Genomic DNA, 17,481 nt, shown 5'->3' with positions numbered 1-17,481 from the left:
TACAGTACCTACCTACCTACCATCTCTGTACTATTTCCTACTACTCCACTATTGACACCGCCCGTGGACTACTTTCCACTATCAGCAATACCGACTACCGCCATCTTGTCGACCACCACCACCACCATCATCGCCGAAACTGGTCGTCGTCTCGTCTCCGTCCTCCCTGCCGAGACCTTCGACTACAGCACTATACACTCCCTGCGCTACGCACGGACGAACTTCCACCCCAATCTTTCCTCTGCGATCCGTTCTGCTGCCAACAAGCGACACCACCTACCCTCTGAACCTCTATCGTCGTCGTCCCGCACACACACACAATCCCCTCCACAGCGCACACCGTTCATGTGTGTAGCGTGAGATGCAAATGTTCAGCAAGTTCAACAGGAAATCAACTTCGGCTTCCTGGTTTGGACAACAACACCCTGGTATTTCCTTCCCGCCCTCTCTGTTTCCATTATTATCTCCACCACAGTCATCTTTTTCCTTTCCTGCGCCGCTACCACCTCCTCGTCCGAGCCAACCTCCCTGGCGCCGTTGCTTTGCCTACACGCCGCAATCATAGCGCGTCTACAGCTTTGCCATGTTTCCTTGCTGACCACCTTATCGATTTGCCATTGAGCGCAAACGCCTCGCCGTCCAACCCGACACAGAGCTCACCATCGCCGTCGTCCTCTGCCACACCACGACCACCGCAGGCAGCGCTTAACCGAAGCGTTTCAGTCAGTGAGCGGGGCTCAGGAAATCCCGGCGGTAAGTTATCGCCCACACGCGCGCACGCGCATCTCTGCGCACACCTCTCCAGTATCGCCGCTATTCACGAGATCTAACTATGACTGTCCTTCAGACCCGAGGCGATCCGTTGCGGGCGTGCCCATCAGCGGTGACAAGGGATCCCTTGAGACCTCCGGCGGCAGTGGTCTCGGTCGCTCCCAAACGCTTTCGCGGCGCGAAATCGAGAGTTTCCAAAGCGACAGGACCTACAGCACGGTGCCTGAGTCTAGCAATCTACAGCCATCAGACCAACAAGAAAACTTTGTAGACGCCGTAGAAGCACCGCCGATGCCGATGAGTGCCGCACAAGGAAAGCTCTCGACCGACGGTGGGCAGCACGGCGGCGCACTCGACAGGTTCACACAGCGTCGGCTCCAGCGATTACAGACCGAGTCGGCATTTCGCGAAACCCGTCAGACTGGAAATGTGCAGAGTCCCAATGATATCAATCAGAATTCGCAGTATAATCACAGCGCCAACAGCCAAAAATATAACAATGCAGACGCACAGCCACAATCGCTGCACCAGTCGCCGCAAGTGCATCCTACCGCACCACCATCCCAGAGCAGCTACCGCACAAGTCAAGCCAGTCAGGCGTTATCTTTAGATAGCAACATGCCTGGCTCTAGACAAAATAGTTTTCCGCAAGAGAATATTCCGACGACACAACATTCACAGTCGTCGCATCTGCAACAATCGCGACCCTCGTATTCACCCCACGACGCCGGCGAGCAATTCTCGACGCAGGACCCCACCCGCCCCGCGCTGAATCAACAACAATCGCGCAGCTACAACCACAACGCTCACGAGGACATGTCCAACAATGGCACCTCCACCATGACCACTACCACCAAAACGCGCCCACCGAATAATAATCGACAGAGCGTTCACAACGTTTTAATCTCTCGCGAGGCTTCCAGCGTCTCGTCGCAGGGTGGTCAGCCTAGCCTGCCGTCCAATACTGGAGCACAACCCCGTCAATCAACACAACAGGGCGATGTTGCTCGCGTCACATCTCAACTCGCGCAAGCAAGCGACGAAATGACTGACGAAGAGGTCGCTCAACTGCAGAAGGATCACAAAGAGCTGCGTAGGTATCCTGTCAACGCTCATCGTCGTTCGCCCCACTAACAATCTCTTCCCAGGTGAAAAATATACTAAGGTGAAGAAGTATTATTTCGAAAAGGAGGATCAAGTCAAGCAACTTCAGAACAGTCTCGCCCATCAACGGCTGTCGCAATCACGAACATCCCTCGACGACAGTGAATACACCACCCGATTCAACCGGTTAGATGGTCTGGTCGCCCAACTTTCATTCAGTATTCGTAAGAGCTGGAGGAGTATACCGCCATGGCTGTGCTCGTTCGTCAACAAGGACGCTGTGGCGACGGGCAAGCAAGAGATGACTGCGGCTGGAAGAGCCTTCATTTCGTGGTGGCTGGTGCACGAGGTCTTTGACAGATACTTTCATCCAGACCTGGACGTTGGCTTGTCGACTCAGCTGAAGTCTATCCAACACAGCATCCGCAGATATGCACCCATTCCCAACACGTCAGAGGAAGAGGAGTATCTCACGTCCAAGGTCGTCAATTGGAGGTTAGCGACGCTTGAGGGTCTTCAGGACACGCTGCGCTCGCCTCAATGTCCGATCAACCGACAACGATTGATAGACACGCTCAAGGATGACCTCGTCAAAGCCATCTCCGTGTACCTCCAAGACCCTGCGCCTGCAGATCTCGAGGGTGGCGTGCACATGATTGTCGAGCTCGTCGTCAGCATCGCAATTCACTTACCTCTGGAGAGCAGAGATGTCGTCATCGAATACTTCATGCCCGGCAACCCCATTCTCAATGATCAGATGAAACTCGAGACTGGTATTCCGCCCTTGATCACTTCTGTCGCCGATGACAGCACCGAGCGCGCGTCACTGAAGAGCGCCACCAGCGATGCCACCGACATGACCGATGTTAGCAATCTCGACCCTACGGCCAAGAAGACCACTCGCAGCATGCTCAGCGCTCTCACAGGCGGCTCAAGCAGTAAATCCAAGAGCGCCGCTCAAGGAAAGCACGCCAGTGCGGGCGGAAGCTCAAGCAGCCTACACCGTCCTGAGAGCGCCCAGGGCGTAAAGGAGGATCTTCCTCCGCGCGTACGTATGGCTGCGGGTGTAGGTGTGGCCGTGCGTGGACGATCAGTCCTGGTCAAAGCAACCGTCTTCGGCACGTAGATATGGAAATTACCACAATCGATCCACTTCCGCTCGAATGAATGATCCCGGGAAGCATGTGCCGCCAAGTAATCAGAGCTTGTCAACGTCTGAACACCGATGCACTGCTTTGAGAAGTCCATGTCGAGGGCTCCGCGTAGACGGGCGTGAATATTTTGCAACATTGCATCCTGCTTCCTGGAGCCACGGTACCAAACGAGTTCTCATACTCGACTTACCACGCAGGCTCGCCATCGAGCCATTCGTCGGATGAAGCGGGCAGGCACTCAAATCCATGACCAGCCATTGTCTGTCGTCCCCTCTGTGTTGTGGCTTTCATGTCCGTCGGTGGCATTTCCTACGATTTCTCATTGAACAGAACTTCATGTACGGGGAAGGTTATTTGGGTGTTGGCATGACGATGTGATACCCGGGGGGAACGTGTTTAGGTTGGGATGTGAGACGATGTGCTCGCGGATTCGCGCGAGAGTGTTTATCGATGGAAAAGACGTTACGCATCTTCGGGAAAATCTTCTTCGCATAATTGCAATTTCTGATGGGACTTCATATACTTCATATAGCGTCTATCTATCTCTATTGCGAATCGGCTTTTGGTTTCACAAGGTCTGCAGCGTCTGTCTTGAGCTCGTCCCAGTCCGGCCGTGGAATTTCGATGCCTTCGTGTACACGGGCATAGGTGATGCCACCCAGGCGTGCAATTGGTCGCAATACCTATGATCATCATCAGCATCGTTCCCAGAAGCAAAAATGCCGATAGGTTGTATCTCACAGCAGGGTCCAACAAGTTCTTGTCTTCATTGATGGCATCTTCGCGCGCCCAAAATCTCACGCCCTCGATGATCGCGAGCACGCCACTCTTCTCCCCAGGCTTACTCCTGCTCTCAAACTCCTTCGTCTCGACCAATTTCCCCTCAACGCTGAACACCGCTTCCTTGACTCGACTTGCCTTGACATCCTTACACGGCGCCGGCGTCAGACCCGAAAGCGCCCACTCAGAGGTCCCATAGGGAGCATTCACGCTGGTCGAATTCGCCGCCTCGAGGTAATGCTCGCTGATGATATTCAACACACACTCCCCGGACTCCTTCAGATTGCGCAGGCTGTCCTTGGCCTTGTCAAACCCTCCCGAGAACCCCACGGTGAAGATCGGCGGGTCGTGGTTCACCACGGAGAAATATGAGAACGGAGCCAGATTAGTGCTCGTCCCGTCCGCGGACCGCGTGCTGACGAAGCCTACCGGTCGCGGGATGATGCCGGAGATGAGGAGCTTGTAGTTGAAGGCTGCCGGGCGGCCTTCTTCGTAGGGATCGATGTCGATGTGTGATTTTGACAGGCTGGCGCCGTCGTCGTTGGCGCCGTCGCCGGCTTTCCAGGAGGGCTTCTTGGTTTGCGTGTAGCCCCATTGGATCTCCGAGTCCCACTCCGGACGGCTGGCTTCGACTTCTTTGAAGTTGCCGTGTGGGTTGCGTTTGATGTGTTTCTCGGCGTCGGCCATTCGCTCGTGGTTAGGCTTTGGGTTGGAGGATGCTGCAGACGACATCTTTGACTGCTTTGCTGTATACTTTTCTTGGTTGCTGGGGTTTTTTGCAAGTCTTGGATTAATACCTGAATACCTCTGGAGATGTGATATGATGTTTGGAACGGCACCGATGTATATTCGTGCGATCTCACATGTCAATGATGTGCCCGCAGTTCCCGGGCGTGTGTTGTTAGATCGCATGGAAACCGCACCATACGTCATGCGGGACATTTTGTGAGCAGATTAGATACGCTGATGCCGCGCCATTTATGATTGAAGCAGTTTACCTTCATGCCGCAAAGTACCGCCATCGTCCGATGCATCTCTGAGTCATCCGTCATGATCAATGTGGCGGTCATAGTAGGATCATTGCCGTATGAATGGTAATATTTCCGTCTATTCCTCTGTCATTCTGCATAAGTCATGGAAGTTCATTGACCACGGGTATGAATACGGGTTCGCGCATTGTACCGACTGCTTCTCCAACAGTGGGCGATCAACGTACACAAATTCAGCGAGAGCGATGAGTAGCTACGATAGCAACAGAAAACGGGTTCGCCTGATCTCATCACTCCAAGACAATAGTTATTTAACACGGGAGTTCACAGAGACAACGTGCACGCAGTCTCCGAGGAGGCTCCATCATCAGTTGGGGTTGATACAACCCTAAAGATTACATTGGCCCGGGGCTGCAGGAGCGCGTGCATTCACGCGGACGCAAAAGCCCCGAAGCGTTCCAGAAGAACAACGGGCCGCGCGCGAGACTTTTTAGTTTCAACTGCCTTGCGCGTATGCACGTACTGTATACTGTATGCGGTATCGATTTTTGAGACGCCTACGAAGTCCTGGCGCCTGGGCAACAAATTGTTCGACAACCACAACTTCGCATCATCACTACCCGCACAATACTGACGAGTCGCCTGACCTGTAGCAAGGTGGTAGGATGCAAAATTAACGAAACATCACATCATCACATCACGACTTGCTTGTCCACGCGCGCAACTTTGACCGGACACCATATTCATTATCCACAAGTCCTGGTCTCATGAAGTAATTGCGCTACGACGGCATCTTCACCAGCCGCACCAGACGACGGCCGCGACGATGGCAGAGAATGGAGAGCATCTCGGGATTTCGCCTCCATTGGCGACTGATCCACCGAAAGAGATCGATCTGAAACTGAACGAGTTGCTGCTGCAAGAGTTGAAGACACAGAACAATTTCGAATCTGCTGAGGAAACGAAGAAGAGGTTCGGACACATTTGATGACCGTGGATAGAATGATCGGCTGATTCAGATCGCAGAAACGATGTACTGGCGCGGCTACAACGATTGTTGACCCAACTGGTTCAGATGGTTGGCAAAGCAAAGGGATTGCCATCGGAAATCTTGAAAGAGTCGGGAGGAAAGATCTTTACCTACGGTAGCTACCGCCTGGGAGTTTACGGCCCCGGATCCGATATCGATACCTTGATGATCGCCCCTAAGCATGTTACGCGCGATGATTTCTTCGAGCACATGCCAGATCTACTGCGGAAGTCGACAACGCCAGATGAACTGACCGAGCTCACCCCAGTGCCAGGCATCAGTGTGCCGATCATCAAGCTGGAAATTTGTGGAGTTTCGGTCGATCTCATCTTCTCGAACCTTCAGGTCTCCTCAGTACCACGAGCGCTTGAGCTCACGGACAACAACCTGCTGCGCGGGCTCGATGAGACGGATCTACGCTGCGTCAATGGTACACGAGTCACAGATCGAATTCTTCAGCTAGTTCCTCAATCGCGCATATTTCGCATAGCTCTTCGAGCTGTCAAGCTTTGGGCACAGCGTCGCGCCATTTACGGCAACGTGGTGGGTTTCCCCGGTGGTGTGGCATATGCGATGATGGTGGCGCGTGTCTGTCAGCTTTATCCAAAGGCGGCGGCTCCTCTCATCGTGCAGAAATTTTTCTTTGTCATGGCAAAATGGCAATGGCCACTGCCTGTGGTCTTGCAGAAGCGTGAGACGGCACCGCTCCAACTTAGAGAGTGGGATCCGAACACGTCGAAAGGAGACCGTTTCCATCTCATGCCAGTCATCACACCGGCGTACCCTTGCATGAATTCAACTCACACAATTGGCCTCTCGACGAAGATGGTTCTGATTCGCGAACTCAAACGCGGCGAGGAGATTATGACTGATATCTATGCTGGCAAGAAGACATGGAAAGATTTGTTCGTGAGGCAAAAGTTTTTCTCTGAAGCCTACAAACACTACATTTGTGTCATCACTGCCGGGAGAACCAAGGAGGCCCAGCAAGCTTGGTCCGGATTAGTCCAGTCTAAGCTCCGCAGGCTGATATCGGGCATCGAAGTGTCAGATGCGGACAGTGTTGAGCTTGTTCAACCCTTCAACAAGGGGTTCGATCGTGTTCATGAATGCAACACTGACGAAGACATTGATGATACCTTGAGCGGTGGTCTGAAATGTCAAGTGACGAAGACAAAGACGACTGAAGAGTCTGCTGACATTAGAGTTCAAGCTGCCGCCGAGGGCGATGCCGATGCTGTGGTCGAACAAAGCGAGGACGCCCCGGTGGAGGTCACCAAGAGTGGTGCTCAGTCGATCTGGACCACAACTTATTACATGGGCATCGGTCTCAAGAAGGGTTCGTCTAGTGAATGGTGTGCTTACATGAATCGCTACTGATACCGTGTCACTAGGTGCCGCCAACCTCGACATCTCCTGGCCTATCTCCGACTTTAAACGCATCTGTCAAGAGTGGGATGGCTACAATGCTGACATGCACTCGATCCGCGTCAAGCATGTTCGCAGGTATGTTGCAATGCAGCTTTCACCCCATACGCAGGCTAACAACCCGCGCAGCTATCAACTACCCGATGATGTGTTCGCAGAGGGCGAGACCAGGCCGACAAAGAAGAAGAAGGGCAAAATGGCCACAGGTGGTGTAGCAGACAGCTCTGCCGACAACAAACGCGGGTCTGCCGCAGCCGGACTGGACGTGAGTTTGAAATTTGTCGATGCTAACACGCAGCGCTCCACATCCAAGTATTCGGTAGGATTTACTGACGTGCATTTCGGATACAGGATAACAAGGAGCCTGCTAAGCGCATTCATCACGATTTGAAGCCGAATGGAATGACGGCTACCAATGGCATCGCCGGTTGAGTACTCCAGCTTCCTTTGTTGCTAATTCCACATTTTTGTCCAGGGCCCACATCGAACGGCCTTGGAACACTGGTTGAAAAAGCTGTGGCTCACTCACGGTACAATGTTGCGAACGAGTCAGAGGCGGAACTCGTGTCTGAGCCTGACATTCGACTGAGCACGTATTGTTACACTCATCAAAGAGTGATCGATATCGATGACACAATCGTCAGCAAGTTCGCCAGTGAGAGATAAGAGGTATGATAGGTTACAGATGCTAACGCTTGACTTCAGAGCCTCTCTTGTGAATTGGTGAGTAGAAGCCACGTTTGTCCCGACGAGACAGAAATACATCGCATGCAGCTCTGGGGGTTCATACTCCACGAGCCAGCGAGGTTCCCAGCCTGGAAGGGGGCATCGATACTGAATATTGGAACTGCTTGTACATGGAGACACCGCCCAGCGCTAACAGGGTGAAAGAACCGCGCAGGGCAGCGAGGGTGGGTCTTAGACCGGGCTGCAGCGATCTCTCCTTCTCTCCTTCACCTTTTCTTCCACCTAGAAGATTGTCACACTATTCGACGCAGGTAGCATTGCGAAATGAAAACATGATTTTGCCGAGGCCCACGGGCCTCATAGACATGTATATACTCTCCGACCTTGTGTCTTTCCCCAGTAGACTCCCATGTGCTCATGACCAATCATGCTTTCTTCTGGTTGCTACATGAACATTGCAAACTCATGTACGACACGATGCTTGTTCTCGATTGGCTGAGAATGATTCAGCTGCATTCGAGATCGTTCCAGAGTGCTTGTCGAATGCGAGGACCACATACGCGACCGACACGCGAGAGCGCATGAGAATGGCGCATGCATAAAGACATCACGATGGGTTTGAGCCGTGGATTGCTGAAACCGTTGAGTGTTGCGCGCGTGCAGAATCGGAGCAATGTCCAGCCACCTCGTTCTATAGTATCCAGTCTCGGGATCAATCATTGGCCAAGCATTATTCTCAATTTGTACAATGCCTCCAGAGTGTAGCACTAGAGGGGTTTTGGCTGGGCGGCAAGCCAGACGAACAAAGCTTGGTGGTGAGAGAGAGGAAACGTTTTTTTGGCTGTCCGGCCGGCCTGTGCGCGGCGGTTATATAGTTCACGATGACATGCCGGGAAACACGAGAGAAGATCCATCTGTGCCTTGATCATTCTCAGTTATTTCCTTGGTGATCCATGGCCACTCGTATTCAGGATGTTCGGGAGAGAGTGGTTCCAAAAGAGAACCTGGCCTTTCTCTCCTCAGAGTTTCATGTATGTACAGTAATAACCCGCCCAAGGGCCTGAGATTCATCCCGAATTTCGCTTCTTCCTTCCGTGAACGCGTACTACAGGCTTTGTGCTTTTCAGCGGGTGATGGAGGTTTGCGCCTATCAAGTGAAGCATTATCACTGATGAGACCATTTTACCGTGTGGGATGTGAACTCAATGATGGTGGAGTAGACCGTATAAGTCTATCAGTCCACGAGGAGAGAGTCTGGTTGGGAACAGAGTACACAGTACACTTTCCAGCTGCATGCGCTTTGGAGCAACACCTGGCCAATCATGGCTGTAGATAAGCGCCAACTTCACTTCACCCCAAACGCTCCTCTCCAGGCTTACACCAGGTGTTGCAGCCAAGTCTCTCGCGAGCCAGTCACTTCTGGTGTGGATCTTCCCACTTCTCACCAATTGAAGCAAAACAGTATCTGTGGTCTGATGTAACGTATGACACCGCGGTGGCTTGCATGCACATCATCAATTCATCAATGATTCACGGACATTTCGTGCCGTGCACGTGCAAGCAGCAAAGCGAACTCCTTGCATACGAATCCCGACGGTAAAGACGGCACCCGCCCACCGAAGCCAAACCAATCGCCCTCCCTCTCCCTCTCCCTCTCCCTCCCCCACAAACGGGCGCGCCAAACACCATCGTCGCCAGCCCAAAGATTCGTGTTTGACGCGTTGCCTCATCCTCCCTTTTGCTTCCAAGATTCCCTTTGTATGGGTCTTTGCGCTCCTCCTCTTTCTCGCAGGTTTCCAATCTCGTAGACATTCTATATCATCGTCGTCGTCGCCCGCGCACGCACGCACTGCATCATCACACACACGCGCATTTCTGCATCGCATTCATCGGCGCCGGCTCGCCCCATCTGCTGCTTCACCACACTCGACCCAGGCGCATCACCAGCGAATCTACGAGACGAACTGTAATCCTTGACTACATCCACGCGCGATTTCATACACCTCACTCATCAGACACGATTGTCATCTGCCACCATGAAGCTTTGTCGCAAGTCGGAGATTTGGTAGATTGTGTCCGGTTCACGCCAACAAGCGTCGGAAATCCGACACCTTTCGCTCCCATCTGTCATCGTGCTGGCACTTTGACATACTTTCACTTCCATTCGCCTGGTCGCTCAAAATTAATTAATTCTTCTTACGCTCACGCTCACGCTCACTTCGCGCTGGTCGCCGCTTCTCCGGACCTCATCTATCTCTTCGTTGTTCATATTTACCGGTTGGAGGGGAGCGCCTCCATAGACTTTCAGACATGCCGGCCCTCTTACATCGCCTCGTCGAGGACCTACAAGTCCGCGACACGACCAATGTCGACGACATCCTACACGCCACGTCCCCGGCGCTACCCTTCGTTCATGGCTTATCAGGAGTCAACCAGGACCAGAACTATCTGCTCATCAACGTTGCTTGTGGCGCATTCATGTTGCTACTCGTCATCACATTTGCGTACAGGTGGTTGGATATGAGCAAGGCGTATCTGCGCTTTGTCACCAGCCTGGGCACCGAAGGCGACCAGCGGTACTGGCAGCAAAACCACACCACCTTCTGGCCATGGCTGAAGCGAAACTTGTTGTATGCCCCACTGTTTCGGGTGCGGCATAATCGAGAAATCCAGCTGTCAAAGGCCATCTCGATCGGCACGCTTCCGTCAAGGTTTCACACCGTCCTGCTCGGTCTCTACCTGGCATCCAACCTTGCGTACTGCTTGATCCTCGACTGGAGACAGCCGAACCAATATGCCGTGATTGCTGAGTTGCGCGGGAGATCAGGAATCTTGGCGGCGTTCAACCTGATCCCGACGGTTCTCTTCGCACTCCGCAATAACCCACTGATCTCGCTGCTGAGCGTCTCATACGATACCTTTAACCTCTTGCATCGGTGGTGTGCGCGCATGGTCATCCTCGAGAGCATTATCCACACGGCATGCTTTCTGGTCAACAACATCAGTGCTGGAACAGTGGATGGAGTCAGCCAAGTTCAGCTCGCTTTCAACACCTCTGTCAGTTATCAGTGGGGAATGGTCGCGAGTTGCGTTTTTGTCTTCATGGGCGTCGCGAGCTTGGGACCCATCCGCCATGCATTCTACGAATTCTTCATCAACTCGCATCGCTTGCTGGCGTGCATTGCTTTGATCGGCGTTCTCATCCATCTCGCGAAAGCGACTCTTCCTCAGGTCCCGTGGATCATCATCTGCTTCGTTCTATGGTCTGCAGAGTGGGCCTGGCGGTTTTGTCGCATCGTTTACTACAACATCAGCCGCACACAAGGCTTCACCAAAGTCACCGTTGAAGCCCTCCCAGGCGAAGCATGTCGCGTGACATTCCATCTCGCACGGCCGATGAGCTATCGACCCGGATGCCACGTCCACGCCTACCTGCCCGCCGTCGCTTGGCACTCCTCACACCCATTCTCCATCGCATGGGCTGATGGTCCCGAGCTTGGCACACCGACGACGACGACAGCTACAGCCCGTGCATCCACCATGAACCCACGCACAGAGAAGTCCCTGGCATCGCTTCCCGGCGAAGTCCCAAACCCCACCACCATACCCGCCTGGCGACCGAAAGCAACCAGCATCTCCCTCATCACCAAAGCCCGCTCGGGCATGACCCGCAACCTCTATGACCGCGCCGTGGCCTCCACCAACGGCATCTACACAACCCGCGGCCTGATCGAAGGGCCCTATGGCGGCAACGACCCCCTCGACTCCTACGGCACAGTTGTGCTTTTCGCCGGCGGCGTCGGCATCACGCACTGCCTCGGCTACATCCGCAACCTCCTCACGCGCCGGACCGCGCAGACCTGCGCCGCCCGCCGCATCTTACTCGTCTGGAGCATCCCCGTCCCGGAATGCCTCGAGTGGGTCCACCCCTGGATGGACGCTATCCTGCGCCTTCCCGGCCGCCGCGATGCCCTCCGCATTCACATCTACATCACGAAACCGCGACGGAGACAGAACCTGCGCAGCGAGTCCGGCGCGGTACGCATGCTCGAGGGGCGTTGTAATCCGACCCAGATTCTGCGCGCGGAGATGAAGGAGAGGGTCGGCGCGATGGCCGTGGCCGTCTGTGGGCCGGGGGCGTTTGCGGATAGCGTGCGGGCGGCGGCGAGGGAGGTCGTTACGGAGGGAGCTGTGGATTTCGTCGAGGAGGGATTCACCTATTGATTTGTTTTGTTTCGGGGAGGGAGGAGAGAGAGAGGAAGAAAGATTTGGTTTTGTGATTCCCATATAGAACAGATGTGCGTACAAGATTTCAGTCCGCAGGAAAAGGATGGTAATGCTTCGAGAAGATGTTACCCATGTGAACCTCGCTTCTTCGTTAATATTGATTCGAGTGACTAGTCCGCGGATGGGTGCTTCTGACGAGTAAGCCTGGGTGTCGATCGCATCGGCAAATTTAGGCATAAAGTCTGCCATGGCACCTCCAGTCAGAGGCGAACCTGGGATTCACGAGTGCGGCTCTTTCAAGGCCGTGGCCAGGTCTGTTCGCAGTAGCTTGAAGTACTCAAGATATTTCGGACGGAAATCATCAATGGTGATGAAGCGACTCGGATTGTCTTGCATCTGATCCCGCACTTCACCTTTCAATGCGTCAGGCAAGATATAAACAGCCACACTTGCAAAGGAAGCTTTGAGGAGCTTTCGGACTTCGTTCCTTTCTGCGGCCGATGCTGTTTCTCCAGTCTCCGGGTCCAAAATATTCGCGCGCAGCGTCTCGACTGTGATAAATCAGCACCGTACCATCAGACGGATGAGTCAGCACTTACTCTTTGTGTCCGTATTCAATTGGAAACGACCGAAAAGGATGAACTAATGAGTAAACTGTGGCTTGGAGTTCACGGGATCGGAGACATCGTTGCGCCCCCCGTCCAGAACACCTTCTGGACGTCCAGTGACCGGTTCCGACTGGCCTTTCTTCAACCTTTGTCTAGCTTGGGTCACCATGCCGAGGTCCCTGAGGATAGCATCGATTAGGAGCCCTCCTGTACGGTTGTAGATAACAGCCTTTGAGCAAAGCAAAGCAGGAGTGAACAGGTTCAAGTCATAGGCTTTGCCCTGGAACGACGCATCAGCAACGACGATGTCAAGAGGGTTGATCACCCTTGTCGACGTACGACTGCCCCTAGCCTTCTGTATCGACGAACGACACCTTGACGTTCGGGTCCGATGCATCGATGACTGGTTCACCTTCCAGAGACGAGAAATCTGGTGAAGTCATAATGCTGGTAGGGATGTAGACACCCTTGGTGAAGGTGGTAGCGCCCGAGGACGTGTCAAACAATTCTGTCTTGCTTCCCGCAAGCAAATTCATGAGCGTACCTGCCTTCTGTAAGTCTATGACAACGTAACATCGGTTCATGAACGCACTCTTGCCACTTCGGGCAGGTCTGAGGACACTTCTCAGGTTGAGAGGGGTTTTGACGAGACGAACAAAATCATTTGTGGTGCTGTTCACAGTCATGGCCGAGTTGGCGGCGTTGGCCTGGTGCTTCGCAGCGGTGGACACAGACGGTGTAGCTGCATTAGCTGGCGTGACCGTCGGAAGTTGCATCTCAATCCATTGTAATGCGACAGATGGCATGCCATCGGCAGTCAAAGCGCGGACAGACAGACCGCCGGTACTCATGATCGGATTGGAACGTGCTGAGAGATGAAGAGAGTGATTGGCAAGTTATGAAGTGGACTTTGAGGATCGCATTGTGGAATGAGAGTAGCGTGAACGCTATTTATGTGTTTTCTCTTGTGACACTATCCATGCTCACGGCTTCTCGTCCGTCACAATTTCGTGCCCCCGAGCGACAAGATGCAAGTCGAGAACTCATGGCTCCCTTGAGAGCAGAGATCGGGATGGAATTCATGGCGTGATGCCAAGGACGGATCCGATCAGGACGAGGTAGTGATCCAGACTTGACGTGTTGTCGCCGGCATGAGCTGTACAGCAGTCACACGGGGAGATCAGCACTGCTACCATGTTCCCTTAAATTTTGGGATGCGAAGTCCAGTTGCGGTGCTGTATCGCGCAGTTTGTGGCTTGCGTGGTACGAGTCTCCTCTGTCTGTTAAAGGAGGGCCAGAATTGTTCCAATGTGTCCATGTTACACACGACTTCCATGTCGAATCGGGGCGGCGTCGCCGATGTGGTGTTTGCGGTTGTTCTCGGGAATGTGTAATGATCCGATTGAAGATCCAGGTAAATCTGGTGTCAATGCTACTTCGCTTGTACAGGTCGGCCGTCCCTAAATCATCGTCGTCATTGGATAGACAAGTCAGACTCGCACCACGCCAGCCATGATCAGAGCAGACTCTTGATCCATTTCCTTTATAGGCTCGTATCGAGATGATGATGGAGACGAGAGCTCTGTGATACCTATCAGCTTACGTGTATGCGCAGAGTCATGGAGTGGTTCTTCAAAGTCAAACGTGGTGGATACGGAGGCATGTTGAGGCAAGGCCACCACACAACAGCGGATCCTGCGATGAGTAGACACGCGCATTTCGTGCCCGATCTGCTACGCGAAGATAATAAAGTTGAAAATGTTTTCGCAGTGGTCTACGTACGGACGCTCCTTAGCAGTCGGCTGGAAGCGATGGTGGTTGAAATTATTCCGACATTATTATCCAGATGGTTCCGCTTGGACAAAGACGCTGATGTCGCCTGGTTTGGGTATCGTCGCTACCTAGGTATGTATCATCTGGCGAGGTATTGAGAAGAACCCAAAGATACTTGGGTCATGTTCGTTGGGATGAGAAAATTGTTCACGTGGGAGAATATTGTTTACAGTGTTTTCTGATCCGGTGCCTACCCGATGACTTTCCCTGTCGTCCCAGGTCGACAACATGCCAATGACAATGGCGCTGCACAGAACAGCACGAAGGGAAAGAGACGAAATGCGAATTCTCCAGCTTGACAATTCCACGATGTATGAGAGCGTGGATCCCCCGCGTCGCCCGAGTTACGCAACGCTAGTGAGGGTGTCTATCAAACATCTCAAAGGCATAGAACTGGCCTGGACGATGTTGTTGTACGCCCGCAGAATGAACCGACAGAGGCAAGTTGGAATGCAGCTGGAGTAGTGCTTGCTCAAATTTCGCGCTGGAACATGAAACATTACGGCTACTCGGCCCTGCAGCGTTGCGGCGCACTCCGAAACCTAGGTACCTACCCAAGTGTATAAATAAACACAGACAGGATATCGACAGCACAAACCACCTGGGCAGCCTTGAGGAAGGGATTTTTCTCGGTAGATGTTCGCGCCGCATTCGTCTCGTTCTTGCTGTAAATGTTGGTATAATTTGAGTGCAAAACCATCATTTCCTCACGAAGACATTTCTATTATTTTGTGATGATTCGATCGTGAGGCGGATGTGATGAGTCTCGAAGAGTCGCTTCAGACGACGGGGGACTGTCCTTCAATGGCGTGCAGATGCCACTTACGTACCGTCCTTGGGGCCACGCTCCAGGCCTACATGGAATCATGACCTGTTAGTGGCGGATGAACATGGAATTTTGATTGATCAATTTGCGAGAACGAGCGACATCTCGAACCGCCGACTTCTTATGCCTGTATGCCTGTATGGTGTTTTCACTCGGAAGCCTCCAGTCGTTACATGACATGTATTGACCCCGGAGCATGCAGGTGCTTTGTCGAGTCGATCGTGTGTGGGCTTCCTCCGTGCACCGGCGCAGTCTTGAACACACCCCGCATTATTATCCAATTCCAAGGTTAGGTACCAACCTAGGTATTATCGAGTTTCGTTGCGAAGAAGCCCGCCAGAACAAGGGTCTTCTGCTCCGGACTGTGGAGAGGTTCTCTCCCTCTGTACCCAGGCACTGCCAGGTAAGTGCCAATTCACACTAGGAGCCCCCGGAAAGTCAGGGCCGACGTCCGGTGTATGGAAGGGATGAGTTATGTGAGAAGCTCACCAGAAACTGTCGAAAGTGTCGTCCACGGGAAGTTCACGCAGAATCGAGTCCGACTAACACGCAATTATCGTTTCTGGCGAGTCATTCAAAAGCCTCATCAGTCGAGGAGTTGCCTAGCACGCATGTGATACTGCCTTCCGCCCACCAATGCATGTGAATACGAGATTGTGTCTCTCTTTACTAGCCACCTCCGCCGCTGCTGTTGGCTCCCCAATTTCGTTGGTGTTTCTATACTAGGTACTTAGGTAGCTGGATAAAATCTGGCAAAGTCCGGTGTTGGAAGGGAGACATCAGATCCCTGCGAGAGTCTACAACAGGGCCGGTCATGTTGTATTGTAGTGAAGAGGAATGCCAATGCAACCTTGGATAACAACCACACTGCAAGAGAGTCGTAATAATAACACAGGTCAATTGCTGTGCCACTGTTGCCGCCTCTGCAGGTCGAGACGCAGCCTCTGTACGTCAATCACTACTCCTTAGATCGCATTCACCATATGCAGAAATTGGGGCCGAAACGATGTGATGGACTGTTATTTTAATGGCTGTACCGGAACAGGGTAGATGATTTGGCCCCCGCCCGCCGCACTAGCAGACCCTCTCCCTCTCCCTCTCCCTCGTTCCAGTGACAATGGCGCTTACAGTAATAATAATAAATGGCTGTGCCCAGGTGGGTATCTATGCCACAAGTCTGCAGTAATGTCGATACATCTCAACATTGATGGCAATGACGGACCACTTCATTGTTGTACAGTAGTGCGTGGTTATGCGTACCATATCATCATCTAAAGTGATGCACAGTATTTATCGCTACAAGCCATCCATATCCATCTTCGCTCCATCATCGTCATTCATCGCTGCTGTTACCGTCGACTGCTGCTAGCGATGGCGCGCAATCGTCTCACCTGCGTCTGGCTCCAGCACGTGCTGCAGGTGCTGCCTCTTTTCTGCGGCCCAAAGGTGCAGTCCACACCAGTGTCCAGTACGAGAAAATCGAAAAAAAGAAATCAAGTAAAATGGGCGAAGAGGTCTCCCTGCTGCTATAGCACTGCATCGCTCCAACAATGGCACGTATTGCATGTACTGTAGTCGATCGTCAATAGCCCTACGGTATAGTATCATCACCCAATTGTTATTACTGTATGATTGCTATGTCCATGGGGGGGACAACTGTGAATCCCACTACTGCTGGTGCTGCTGCTTGCGTGCCGCAGCTTTCCTCTCACATCACCCTCTCTCTCTCCCGCTCTCTCTCTCCCGCTCTCTCGCTCTCTCTCTCTCTCTCCCTTGCTGCATGCCTACAGTAAAATAGTCCAGTCCACCTGCAGTACAGCCACCAGCTGTCCGCCCGTCTCTCTCGAGCATCTGCCTGTCACACCTGCCTCACTCATCTCAACCTACCTATCTACTATCTATCTTATTATTACACCATTCTAACTTTTTTTCCACCCACTTCCTTCCCTCAGGCCCTCTTTCTCTCCCTCTTTGCACCGGTCCCTCGTTCCCACCCTGGCATGGTCGCGCTCTTGTCGCTTTTGCTCGCACTTCCATGTCGTCC

At 52.9% G+C, this 17,481-nt stretch overlaps 7 protein-coding genes across 7 annotated transcripts; 4 read left to right on the top strand and 3 right to left on the bottom strand.

The window, feature by feature from the left end:
- The first annotated feature begins 332 nt into the window (after positions 1-332).
- K489DRAFT_383350 (uncharacterized protein) lies at positions 333-936 on the top strand. Its single transcript, XM_033605582.1, has one exon. It carries the CDS (start codon positions 362-364, stop codon positions 563-565), a length of 204 nt encoding a protein of 67 aa, XP_033456816.1. The 5' UTR covers positions 333-361; the 3' UTR covers positions 566-936.
- A 126-nt stretch (positions 937-1,062) lies between these two features.
- K489DRAFT_390455 (uncharacterized protein) lies at positions 1,063-3,001 on the top strand (the record flags this gene model as incomplete). Its single annotated transcript, XM_033606603.1, has 2 exons — positions 1,063-1,864; positions 1,920-3,001. 2 exons carry the CDS (start codon positions 1,063-1,065, stop codon positions 2,999-3,001), a joined length of 1,884 nt encoding a protein of 627 aa, XP_033456815.1.
- Positions 3,002-3,208: 207 nt separating this feature from the next.
- Positions 3,209-4,745, bottom strand: K489DRAFT_383348 (uncharacterized protein; the record flags this gene model as incomplete). The annotated part of the gene is made up of 1 exon (XM_033605581.1): positions 3,209-4,745. One exon carries the CDS (start codon positions 4,740-4,742, stop codon positions 3,492-3,494), a length of 1,251 nt encoding a protein of 416 aa, XP_033456814.1. The 3' UTR covers positions 3,209-3,491.
- Positions 4,746-5,238: 493 nt separating this feature from the next.
- K489DRAFT_383347 (Poly(A) polymerase) lies at positions 5,239-7,303 on the top strand. Its single transcript, XM_033605580.1, has 2 exons — positions 5,239-5,770; positions 5,825-7,303. The coding sequence occupies exons 1-2, from the start codon at positions 5,625-5,627 to the stop codon at positions 7,206-7,208; spliced, it is 1,530 nt and encodes a 509-aa protein (XP_033456813.1). The 5' UTR covers positions 5,239-5,624; the 3' UTR covers positions 7,209-7,303.
- A 2,950-nt stretch (positions 7,304-10,253) lies between these two features.
- Positions 10,254-12,328, top strand: K489DRAFT_362279 (metalloreductase; the record flags this gene model as incomplete). The annotated part of the gene is made up of 2 exons (XM_033602651.1): positions 10,254-11,430; positions 11,470-12,328. 2 exons carry the CDS (start codon positions 10,254-10,256, stop codon positions 12,165-12,167), a joined length of 1,875 nt encoding a protein of 624 aa, XP_033456812.1. The 3' UTR covers positions 12,168-12,328.
- Positions 12,329-12,947: 619 nt separating this feature from the next.
- On the bottom strand, positions 12,948-13,629 carry K489DRAFT_433910 (uncharacterized protein; the record flags this gene model as incomplete). The annotated part of the gene is made up of 3 exons (XM_033608541.1): positions 12,948-13,058; positions 13,118-13,322; positions 13,371-13,629. 2 exons carry the CDS (start codon positions 13,627-13,629, stop codon positions 13,126-13,128), a joined length of 456 nt encoding a protein of 151 aa, XP_033456811.1. The 3' UTR covers positions 12,948-13,058; positions 13,118-13,125.
- Positions 13,630-13,787: 158 nt separating this feature from the next.
- Positions 13,788-14,667, bottom strand: K489DRAFT_58516 (uncharacterized protein). The gene is made up of 2 exons (XM_033608737.1): positions 14,423-14,667; positions 13,788-14,360 (listed from the first exon to the last, which is right to left on the bottom strand). Exons 1-2 carry the CDS (start codon positions 14,494-14,496, stop codon positions 13,946-13,948), a joined length of 489 nt encoding a protein of 162 aa, XP_033456810.1. The 5' UTR covers positions 14,497-14,667; the 3' UTR covers positions 13,788-13,945.
- Positions 14,668-17,481: the final 2,814 nt, after the last annotated feature.

This window comes from Dissoconium aciculare (assembly GCF_010015565.1).
Source record: "Dissoconium aciculare CBS 342.82 unplaced genomic scaffold K489scaffold_12, whole genome shotgun sequence".
NCBI classification, from domain to species: Eukaryota; Fungi; Ascomycota; class Dothideomycetes; order Mycosphaerellales; family Dissoconiaceae; genus Dissoconium; species Dissoconium aciculare.
This window is presented reverse-complemented; position numbering and strand designations above follow the sequence as displayed.